The sequence below is a fragment of the Lithobates pipiens genome, unplaced genomic scaffold (genome assembly GCF_037356315.1).
Source record: "Lithobates pipiens isolate NorthernLeopardFrog02 unplaced genomic scaffold, aLitPip1_a1.2 Scaffold_27, whole genome shotgun sequence".
Taxonomy (NCBI): domain Eukaryota; kingdom Metazoa; phylum Chordata; class Amphibia; order Anura; family Ranidae; genus Lithobates; species Lithobates pipiens.
In genome coordinates this window covers 229,257,627-229,269,602 of record NW_027507788.1, presented here as the reverse complement: position 1 = coordinate 229,269,602, position 11,976 = coordinate 229,257,627, and the positions used below count along the sequence as shown (strand labels likewise).

At 49.5% G+C, this 11,976-nt stretch overlaps 1 protein-coding gene across 1 annotated transcript; it reads right to left on the bottom strand.

The window, feature by feature from the left end:
• Nucleotides 1-4,859: 4,859 nt before the first annotated feature.
• LOC143934614 (uncharacterized) lies at nucleotides 4,860-11,277 on the bottom strand. Its single transcript, XM_077458367.1, has 5 exons — nucleotides 11,115-11,277; nucleotides 8,017-8,130; nucleotides 6,507-6,567; nucleotides 6,132-6,277; nucleotides 4,860-5,668 (listed from the first exon to the last, which is right to left on the bottom strand). Exons 1-5 carry the CDS (start codon nucleotides 11,160-11,162, stop codon nucleotides 5,600-5,602), a joined length of 438 nt encoding a protein of 145 aa, XP_077314493.1. The 5' UTR covers nucleotides 11,163-11,277; the 3' UTR covers nucleotides 4,860-5,599.
• Nucleotides 11,278-11,976: the final 699 nt, after the last annotated feature.

Genomic DNA, 11,976 nt, shown 5'->3' with positions numbered 1-11,976 from the left:
GATAGGGTCTATCAGTCTCCTGTGATCCTGGTTCTAGTAGTTCCTGATTGGGTCTATCAGTCTCCTGTGGTCCCGGTACTAAAAGCTCCTGATTGGGTCTATCAGTCTCCTGTGATCCTGGTATTAGAAGTCTGATTGGGTCTATCAGTCTCTGGTGATCCCAGTACTGGATGTTCCTGATTGGGTCTATCAGTCTCCTGATTCTGGTACTAGAGGTCCCTGATTAGATCTATCAGCTTCCAGTGATCCCAGTACTAGAAGTTCCTGATTGGGTCTATCAGTCTCCGGTGATACCGGTACTAGAGGTCCCTGATTGGATCTATCAGTCTCCGGTGATCCCGGTACTGGATGTTCCTGATTGGGTCTATGAGTCTCCTGTGATCCCAGTACTAGAAGTCCCTAATTGGGTCTATCAGTCTCTTGTGATCCTGGTACTAGAAGCTCCTGATTGGGTCTATCAATCTCCTGTGATTCCTGTACTAGAAGCTCCTGATTGGGTCTATCAGTCTCCTGTGATCCTGGTACTAGAAGCTCCTGATTGGGTCTATCAGTCTCCAGTGATCCCGGTACTAGAAGCTCCTGATTGGGTCTATCAGTCTCCTGTGATCCTGATACTGGAAGTTCCTGATTGGGTCTATCAGTCTATTGTGATTCCGGTAGTAGAAGTTCCTGATTGGGTCTATCAGTCTTCTGTGATCCTGGTACTGGAAGTTCCTGATTGGGTCTATCAGTCTCCTGTGATCCCGGTACTAGACGTCCCTGATTGGGTCTATCAGTCTCCTGTGATCCTAGTACTGGAAGTTCCTGATTGGGTCTATTAGTCTCCTGTGATCCTGCTACTGGAAGTTCCTGATTGGGTCTATCAGTCTCCTGTGATCCCGGTACTGGAAGTTCCTGATTGGGTCTATAAGTCTCCTGTGATCCCGGTACTAGAAGTCACCAATGGCCCTCCACCACCTTTCTACTGCTGGGTGTACCGACATAGCCTCTGTTACTTTCTTACTGCTGGGTGTACCAACATGGTCTCCGCCACCTTCCTACTGCTTGGTGTACCAACATGGCCTCCATCTTTCACAGATGTCACTATACTATATTTATTTATATAGGCTCACTTTATTGCTAAATCTACTCTGAAATTCAAGACCTAGCTGGGCGTAGTAAGATGTCCACATGGGTGTTCTATCAGATTACCGCTACCCGTCAGATTCTGAAATGTTTGGAACGCATAGCACATGCGCAGTGAGTCGTTTTTGGTCGGAATGTCTCTTCTATTACACAAGCTGATGGATAGCGGTAATCTGATCAGAAGGTGGATGAAGCCTTTTACTTACTACAAAGCCACAGGTTTTCATTACAACTTTCTAGACAGTGGCGTCCTAACATCCAATGATGTCATCAGTTGATAAGAAGGATATCCATTGCCTCCACAGCATCTCTGTTTGACCCTCCTCTGCCCCTCTTCCCCCAGCCCTGGGGTCACATTAGCTGACTGATGGAGAAAAATTGAAGGAGAGGAGAAACATAGGAATACTAGTCAGTACCAGTGTGTAAAGGTGTATTTATTTGCTTTGGCAGAATAAATCACCTCTAACATTGGGTGTCCTACATGTGTGAATGTTGCTGCATTATGTAAAACTATTATGCCCTGTACACATGACCGGGTTTCCCGTCGGAACAAACTCTGAATTTTTCCCGCGGAGTTCCGCTGAAACTCTCTCGTGTACACACGATCACACCAAAGTCCGATCGTCAAGAACGCGGTGACATACAAGTACGACGGGACTAGAAAAGGGAAGTTCAATAGCCAGTAGCTTCCGTCTCGTACTTGCTTCAGAGCATGTGTCGTTTTTGGTCCGTCGGAACAGCGTACAGACGAGCATTTTTTCCCGATAGGAATTGGTTCCATCGGAAATATTTAGAACACGTTCTATTTCTAGGTCTGCCAGAATTTTCGCCCGATGATTTTCGAAAAGTCCGATGAGGCATACACACGATCGGAATATACGATGAAAAGCTTCCATCGACTTTTTCTGTCAGACATCCCGCCCGCGTGTGCGCGGCATTAGAATCATTTTTTTACATTTTAGAATGGGGTGCCTGGTGACTGTCCATCATTTTAAAGGGCGCCTAAACTGAAAAAAGGTTGAGAAACCCCCGATATAGAGGAAGATCGGTGGTCGAAGTCTCACAATCATTGAGACTTTGATGTCCATTTTATTGATGAGATGGATGGAAAAGTATACAATGTATCTGCATATCACACTGGAAGTCTTCATAGAACCCGGAGAGGAAGTGATGCCGATATCATCTACAATGTATTGTCAGGAAGATGGAAACATTGTTCCCAAGGAGAAGAACTCTGATAGGGAACCCAGGCGGGGCGAGGGTAAGGACACTGCTCTGAAGGGGGGGAAGACTTCTCTGAAGGGGGGGAGAACACTCCTCTGAAGGGGGACGACACTGTTCTGAAGGAGGGAGAACACTCCCCTAAAGGGGGGGGCACTGTTCTACACTGCTCTGAAGGGGGGGACACTGCTATGAAGGGGGGGACACTGCTCTGAAGGGAGAGGACACTGCTCTGAAGGGAGAGGACACTGCTCTGAAGGGAGAGGACACTGCTCTGAAGGGGAAGGACACTGCTCTGAAGGGGAAGGACACTGCTCTGAAGGGGAAGGACACTGCTCTGAAGGGAGGGGGGCACTGCTCTGAAGGGGAAGGACACTGCTCTGAAGGGGAAGGACACTGCTCTGAAGGGAGGGGACACTGCTCTGAAGGGAGAGGACACTGCTCTGAAGGGGAAGGACACTGCTCTGAAGGGGAAGGACACTGCTCTGAAGGGAGGGGACACTGCTCTGAAGGGAGGGGACACTGCTCTGAAGGGGAAGGACACTGCTCTGAAGGGAGGGGGGCACTGCTCTGAAGGGGAAGGACACTGCTCTGAAGGGAGGGGACACTGCTCTGAAGGGAGAGGACACTGCTCTGAAGGGGAAGGACACTGCTCTGAAGGGAGAGGACACTGCTCTGAAGGGGAAGGACACTGCTCTGAAGGGAGGGGGACACTGCTCTGAAGGGGAAGGACACTGCTCTGAAGGGAGGGGGACACTGCTATGAAGGGGGGGGTGGTGACACTGCTCTGAAGGGGGGGACACTGCTCTGAAGGGGGAGGACACTGCTCTGAAGGGGGAGGACACTGCTCTGAAGGGGAAGGACACTGCTCTGAAGGGAGGGGGACACTGCTCTGAAGGGAGAGGACACTGCTCTGAAGGGAGAGGACACTGCTCTGAAGGGAGAGGACACTGCTCTGAAGGGAGAGGACACTGCTCTGAAGGGAGGGGACACTGCTCTGAAGGGAGGGGACACTGCTCTGAAGGGAGAGGACACTGCTCTGAAGGGAGAGGACACTGCTCTGAAGGGAGAGGACACTGCTCTGAAGGGAGAGGACACTGCTCTGAAGGGGGAGGACACTGCTCTGAAGGGAGAGGACACTGCTCTGAAGGGAGAGGACACTGCTCTGAAGGGAGAGGACACTGCTCTGAAGGGAGGGGGACACTGCTCTGAAGGGGAAGGACACTGCTCTGAAGGGAGGGGGACACTGCTCTGAAGGGAGAGGACACTGCTCTGAAGGGGAAGGACACTGCTCTGAAGGGAGAGGACACTGCTCTGAAGGGGGGGGGAGGACACTGCTATGAAGGGGGGGTGGTGACACTGCTCTGAAGGGGAAGGACACTGCTCTGAAGGGAGGGGGACACTGCTCTGAAGGGGGGGGGGAGGACACTGCTATGAAGGGGGGGTGGTGACACTGCTCTGAAGGGAGAGGACACTGCTCTGAAGGGAGAGGACACTGCTCTGAAGGGAGAGGACACTGCTCTGAAGGGGAAGGACACTGCTCTGAAGGGAGGGGGGCACTGCTCTGAAGGGGGGAAGGACACTGCTCTGAAGGGGGGGGTGACACTGCTCTGAAGGGGGGGTGACACTGCTCTGAAGGGGGGGGGGGTAACACTGCTCTGAAGGGGGGAGGTGACACTGCTCTGAAGGGGGGGGTGACACTGCTCTGAAGGGGGGAGGACACTGCTCTGAATGGGGAGAACACTGCTCTGAATGGGGAGAACACTGCTCTGAATGGGGAGAACACTGCTCTGAAGGGGGGGAGGACACTGCTCTGAATGGGGAGAACACTGCTCTGAATGGGGAGAACACTGCTCTGAAGGGGGGGAGGACACTGCTCTGAATGGGGAGAACACTGCTCTGAAGGGGAGTAATGATGCGGTTATGGAGGGGGAGGATTAAGGACACCAAATGCAGGGTCCTTAAAGCTGAGTTCCACCCAAAAGTGGAAGCTCTGCTTATCTGACCCCTCCTCCCCTTCGGTGCCACACACACGTGTTTTTTTGGCAGGTACCTGTCCCCACTTCCGAGAGATTTTGCAGCGGCAAGACCACTGGGAAGTTCGGCCGCCCGCCACCTCCTCCCCACCGCTGGGCCATTCAGAAAGCAGTAGGGAACTGTGATGCCGCAAAGCCTTCTTTGCCGGTTTCCCATACAGGCAATGGCGGCGGCAGCCGAGGGCCAATGGAAACATGGGACATAGGGCTGCCGATATTAGAGGGCCCCTCGCTGCGCTCGGCTCTTATATTCCAACTCTATGTCCACTTGGATGGTGGGGATAGAACCTGGACTCACGGCGCAGGCGCCGTTCATCTTCAGCTATTTTCGGAATCTGTGTGTGCTGTGTACTGCGCATGCCCAGTACACAACGGACACTATCCGATGGGGGGGACATAATGTGATAGGACACCGGCACAGAGATGCAGGGACTCCTACATGGGAGGAGAAGGAAATAAAAGAAATCCACAAAAACGTATTTTTATATAAAAGAAAGATTTATTTGTAGCACTTAACCTGAATATACAAAGTAGTGGTCAAGCATCAACTAATGAGGTATACGGTTATATAATGACAAGAAGTCTATCCTCAGAAATCTCCGCCATACACTTCCATAGTACATTAGGATACAGAGAGAAAAAAGAAAAAAAAAAAAAATTTACATAAAAAAGAACCTTAACATTTTTTTCCCCCAAACTTCTGCTTTTTTTTTTTTGCACCACAAACTATATACTGAACAGCAACATAATCTGAGAATCCAAAGATCTATACAGAATGCCCAGCGTTCCCTTCCGGCGATCTCTTTGGTCTTCATTGCATATGAAGAACGTTCTATTCTAAACACCGTTATATATTACAAGAAGGCAGCTTCACTCCCAACGCACGCGGCGCGCCGCCGTCCGCCGCTTCATAGATGGACAGAGAAATCAAAGCAAAGCTATACCAACCACTGAAAACAAAAAAAAAAAATTCTGTTCTTTTTTTTTTTTTTATTGTAGCAATCAACCAGTACAAACAAAGCACCAATAAATAACATTTTACAAAAAAAAAAACCTTAGCGCTATCTTGGCTGTGATGATGGTAAAGGTCCTCTAGTGCATGTGGGTTTACAGTATATAAAAAGTCATCGTCCTGCAAAATGTACAGATATAAAGCACGTCCTCTACAAGTCAACCATGTCACTTAAGCTATAAAATGTCGGGGAGGGGGGGTGGGGTTAAGCGGACTCTTTCACTTCTGTGGAATCTCCGTTTTCTGTCTTCTGTTTTTTAGGTTCGATTTTCTTCTAGAAGAAAAAAAAAAAAAGGAGAATAGAAGATGAGAAAACGCAAATAAATTTAAAAAAAGTAACGACAATTTATAGGAGAGACCACTAGGGGGCGCAGCACTTAGAAATTATCATTGTGCCCCATCTAGTGGTTTCAATAACAGAACACTGTTTATAAGAGAGACCACTAGGGGGCGCAGAGTGTAGAAATGATGGTTATGTCCCATACTGGGGCCAATTACCCTCCCAGCATGTCTGTAGTGTGGGAGGAAACCCGGAGCCCCCCGGAGGAAACCCGCGCAGGCAGAACATGCGAACTGCTGTGCCGTGGTTGGGATTAGCCAATACTGGGGAACCTGCAGCCTCAGCCCAGCCAGTGGACCTCTGCTCTCCTCCAAGGGGCGATATCTATGACAGGTGGGTAGATGGTCACACGGTGCTCTATGACGGACTCTCACTGTGCCCGGGCTTTGTTCCTCACCTCTTCTTCTGCTGCGCGTTTCACAGGATGTCCATCAGATTCAGTCTTCTTATCGCCTTTACCTTCAGTCTTCTTATCACCTTTACTTTCCTCCTCTTCCTCCTCCTCATCATCATCTTCCTCCTCGTCTTCACCCTCTCCTTCTACTGGAAGAACAAAGAGAGATATGAACACCCGACCAATCACACGAAAACAACAAGATCTCATTAAAGGGACAAAGCAGAACCATTGTGTGGAAGGATCAGCCATGACCTGATCAGCGCCGGGCGGAGCTCTATTATGTGTGCTGGGGATGGAAGCTTCCATCGGAGCCCTTTCACACACATGTTTTGCTCTGTGACAGATTTTATTCCCATAGAAAGGGCACAAAGTTACCTTCATCCTCCTCTTCAGCGTCCTTGGGCTCCTCTTCCTTGTCTTCTGCACCGTTCTCCTCCTGGAAAGGAAGAAATGTTTACTGATCTGCCTGAGTGCTCTTCTCTGTACTTTTCTACACGGCGTCAGTGCTCCTCTCCTGTCTACACGACCTCAGTGCTCCTCTCCTGTCTACACGACCTCAGTGCTCCTCTCCTGTCTACACTGCATCAGTGCTCCTCTCCTGTCTACACTGCTTACACTCAGAGGAGAGTCTCATTATAAAACATATCAAACATCTCACATTCTATTAGGAACCTTACAGTGGGTGTGAAGCCGCTCCGATCATTTCTGGATGACGCCCATAGGGCGGATCTACAAGGATAGACACGCCTCCTGCATATATCCTCACCTATCATCAAATATCTCCCCTCAGCTATTTGGAGCCCCGCAATACTCCAGATTATGTGGGCGGGTCTCTTGTCCGGAGCTCGGTGGGCGGAGTCGTGATGTCAGTACACTCCCCTTGGCCAGCCATAAATATTTCTTACACTAAAGTTCTGCTGGTCTCGTGGATTTATGCCCCATGATCACCAACATCCAGTCAAAACCCAGGAAAGTCACCACATGACCTCAGCATGCCCAACCTTGCTGAGGTGTGGAGCAGCCAATCCTGGGAGAGCCGGAGAAGAAAGGAGGGGGGTGTGAAGTACACAGATAGGAACCCCCCCCCCCGTCACTCACAGCAAGGTGGGAGAATGGACTCCGATTGGTCGGTTTTTATGTCACTGAAAAAATATCAGAGGATTGCTCAGAGCTGGAATAACGATTCGTGACAAGAATGATGACATCACATCCTCCGCTCTCACGGATGACATCACATCCTCCGCTCTCACGGATGACATCACATCCTCCACTCTCACGGATGACATCACATCCTCCACTCTCACGGATGACATCACATCCTCCACTCTCACAGATGACATCACATCCTCCGCTCTCACGGATGACATCACATCCTCCACTCTCGCGGATAGGAGTCTTCATTAGAAAAATAAATGTTTTGGGTTTCCATCCAGTGACCCCGACTGTCATCACTCAGTGTTTATATATTTTGACCCAGCAGGAGAAAAACACTTTACATGAGCCGTCATTCCCCTCTGTATCTATGACATTGTGGGCAAATGAATACTCACATCACAGGCACTCTGTCTTCCTATCACCTTACAGTGTCCCCTCCCCCGACCAATGTAAACAAACAGCGGGGTGATACAGGGATATCAGAGAGGAAGTCACGTCTGATTACCGGCATCTACAGAGCTCTAGATCTTGTGTGTGAATGGTTTACTGTCCATAGTGTGGGTACAGAACTATAATCACCTCCATTCATCTCCATATTGTGGGTACAGAACTACAATCACCTCCATATTGTGGGTACAGAACTACAATCACCTCCATTCATCTCCATATTGTGGGTATAGAACTACAATCACCACCCCCATCCATAATGTAAATAAACAGAAGGACTCACGGTTCCGTTCTTGGCTTTCTCGCTCCCGTTCTCTTTTTTCTCTTTCTTCTCCGGCTCCTCTACTACTTCCTTCTTCTCCTTCTTCTCCACAACTTCCTTCTTCTCCTTCAGATCCTGGAATGAGGAAAAGCAAATCCCACCAATCAGACGACGGTGTATAATCCCACCAATCAGACGACGGTGTATAGATCTGATCAGTGATGAGTGGTGATCACCCCGTGTTCTCTACTGTATGGTGTATCAATATATCACTTGTAGATTCTATGATATGTAGTATATATATATATATGTAGTAAATTGCATGGTGTGTATGTTGAGTGTTCAGCGTGTATCTTGCATGCTGTGTAGATTGTATGGTGTGTAGTATATTGCATGATATGTATGTAGATTGCACAGTATGTGTGTAGATTGTATGGTGTGTAGATTGTACAATGTGTATATTGCACAGCATATGTGTAGATTGTACGGTGTGTAGATTGTACGGTGTACAGATTGCACGGTGTGTAGATTGCACGGTGTGTGTAGATTGTACAGTGTGTGTAGATTGTATGGTGTGTGTAGATTGTACAGTGTGTGTAGATTGTACAGTATATGTGTAGATTGTATGGTGTGTGTAAATTGTACAGTGTGTGTAGATTGTATGGTGTGTAGATTGCACGGTATGTGTAGATTGTACAGTATATGTGTAGATTGTACGGTGTATAGATTGCACGGTGTGTAGATTGTATGGTGTGTAGATTGTACAGTATATGTGTAGATTGTACGGTGTATAGATTGCACGGTGTGTAGATTGTATGGTGTGTAGATTGTACAGTATATGTGTAGATTGCACGGTATGTGTAGATTGTACAGTGTGTGTAGATTGTATGGTGTGTGTAAATTGCACAGTGTATGTGTAGATTGTATGGTGTGTAGATTGTATGGTGTGTAAATTGTACAGTGTGTGTAGATTGTATGGTGTGTAGATTGTACAGTATATGTATAGATTGTACAGTGTGTGTAGATTGTACAGTGTGTAGATTGTACAGTATATGTATAGATTGTACAGTGTGTGTAGATTGCACGGTGTGTAGATTGTACGGTGTGTAGATTGTACGGTGTGTAGATTGTACGGTGTGTAGATTGTACAGTGTGTGTAGATTGTACAGTGTGTAGATTGCACGGTGTGTAGATTGTATGGTGTGGAGATTGTACAGTGTGTAGATTGTACAGTGTGTGTAGATTGTACAGTGTGTAGATTGCACGGTGTGTAGATTGTATGGTGTGTAGATTGCACGGTGTGTAGATTGTACAGTGTGTGTAGATTGTACAGTGTGTAGATTGCACGGTGTGTAGATTGTACAGTGTGTGTAGATTGTACAGTGTGTAGATTGCACGGTGTGTAGATTGTACAGTGTGTGTAGATTGCACGGTGTGTAGATTGTATGGTGTGTGTAGATTGCACGGTGTGTAGATTGTATGGTGTGTGTAGATTGCACGGTGTGTAGATTGTATGGTGTGTGTAGATTGCACGGTGTGTAGATTGTATGGTGTGTGTAGATTGCACGGTGTGTGTAGATTGCACGGTGTGTAGATTGTATGGTGTGTGTAGATTGCACGGTGTGTAGATTGTATGGTGTGTGTAGATTGCACGGTGTGTAGATTGCACGGTGTGTAGATTGTATGGTGTGTGTAGATTGCACGGTGTGTAGATTGCACAGTATGTGTAGATTGTAGTGTGTAGATTGCACAGTATGTGTAGATTGTAGTGTGTAGATTGTACGGTGTGTAGATTGTACAGTATGTGTAGATTGTAGTGTGTAGATTGTACGGTGTGTAGATTGTATGGTGTGTGTAGATTGCACGGTGTGTAGATTGTATGGTGTGTGTAGATTGCACGGTGTGTAGATTGCACGGTGTGTAGATTGCACGGTGTGTAGATTGTATGGTGTGTGTAGATTGCACGGTGTGTAGATTGTACAGTATGTGTAGATTGTAGTGTGTAGATTGCACAGTATGTGTAGATTGTAGTGTGTAGATTGTACGGTGTGTAGATTGTACAGTATGTGTAGATTGTAGTGTGTAGATTGTACGGTGTGTACAGGATGTAGATCGCAGGATTCGCACGGAGCGGCTCATCGTTACTCTCTATGGCCATAAACAGATGGCAGAGAACAGAGGTGGAGGGGGCGGGGCGAGGGAGGGAACGGAGAACCTGAACATCTGCCACAGCCAGGGGGCGCGCACGCGCGTTCCCGTCTCCTCCTCTCCCGGGGCGACCGCGCGGAAAAACAAAGCCTCGCGCCACCAGCTGGCGGGGGAGTCCGGCGCGTGCCCGAGGGCGCGCTCCCGCCACAGAAAAGGAATGGAGGAGGAGGCGGGGAAAAAGAGAAGGTCCGATCGCTCCGCCCACTCGGCTCCTCTCCCCGGGAGCGCGCATCACCCTTCCCGGGAGCGCGCATCACCCTTCCCGGGAGCGCGCATCACCCTTCCCGCCGTTTGATGTAGATGAGAATAGATTGGAGGAGGAGAGGGGACACAGGTGGGAGAGGAGAGAGAACATCGCACCGTCATAAATACCGACATCTCTATATATATATCTATATACACCGCACATCATATATACAGAGCGGGGTGGAAGAATTGCCCCCCCCCGGGGGTATCAGAGATGAGGGGGGAGGGGGGGTCTCCGGTGTTCTACATTCACCTCACAGTGCCGGAGGAGAGGAGAAGAGCCCCGGGAGGAGAGAAGCCGGGGGGTGAGGAGAGGAGGGTCTATTATAATTATTCTCCAGTCAGACCGGACAGGTGGAGAGGAGTCCCGGGGAGGGTGGAGAGGAGTCCCGGGTGGAGAAGAGTCCCGGGGAGGGTGGAGAGGAGTCCCGGGGAGTGAGGAGGAGTCCCGGGGAGAGTCGGGCGGACGGGTGAGAAGTCCCGGGGCTCCTCTCCTCCCCCGCGGACCGGACACCGGGATCACCTCACACAATGGAGGGGGAGGGGAGTTCTCCGGTTTCCCGCCTCTCTTCTCCTCACAGAGGGTTCTTCTCCTCCCGGTGAGAATACAAGGACCGGGAGATGGAGGGGAGTACCGGGGAGGGGGAGGGGTATTTCGGACTTACCTTGGCGGCGGGGACGGTGGCGGTAGTGTCTACTTCGGTATCGGCCATAATAATTCCGGAGAGAAGGTCGGAGATGATCGGAGAGAAGATCGGGCGGAGTGTGAGGAGAGGAATGAATCCACCGGAGCGCCGACACACAATTAAATACAAACTTCGGCGGGGCGGGGATATGCAGATGAGTTCTCCTCTCACTGGATGGCGCGGAACCCTTCCTCCGAGCTGGTTGGAGTAGGCGGACGCCTGTTAGCGCTCCCGGGCCCGCCCCCGTGTAGTTGCCTTGCCGCTGCGAACGCCATTGGTTAAAATGAAAAAGGAGAATTCCCCGCCCCCTCCCTGTTCCAGGACTCCCTCTTCAGTTGGAACAGAGAAGAAGATGCTCGGGCGCTCTGATTGGCTGACGGGGAGGCTGGATGAACGGAAGGGACCCGCCCCCTTTTGTCATCATCATCATCGGGAGGATGGTTAGTGGCTGGTACCCTGGACTCCGTCCTCCGCTTCCTATTGGCTGCTACCTCAGGCTCCGTCCTCCGCTTTCTATTGGCTGCTACCTCAGGCTCCCTCCTTCGCTTTCTATTGGCTGCTACCTCAGGCTCCGTCCTTCGCTTCCTATTGGCCCGCGCTCTAAATTGAGTGTGGAGCCGCCCTCTGTCTGCTAATTGGCGGTTCTCTGTGTTCTATTATCAGCCTGACCCTCCCACAGTGACAACCCCTCCCACAGTGACAACCCCTCCCCCCGTACTCACAATACAGGAAATGTAGTCATCGCATCATTTAAACGAATGAAATAAAAATAATAATATAAATCCTGTATAATAATAATCTGGATTTCTGGGCCATAGTACATGGCAACCAATCAGATTCC

Bases quoted from the DNA above. Each gene is read 5' to 3' on its own strand.
- LOC143934614 (XM_077458367.1), bottom strand. From the start codon at position 11,162: ATGGCCGATACCGAAGTAGACACTACCGCCACCGTCCCCGCCGCCAAG. The intron at 8,131-11,114 runs GTAAGTCCGAAA...TCCTCATTCCAG, and splicing joins CCACCGTCCCCGCCGCCAAG to GATCTGAAGGAGAAGAAGGA. The intron at 6,568-8,016 runs GTGAGTCCTTCT...CTTCCTTTCCAG, and splicing joins AGAAAGCCAAGAACGGAACC to GAGGAGAACGGTGCAGAAGA.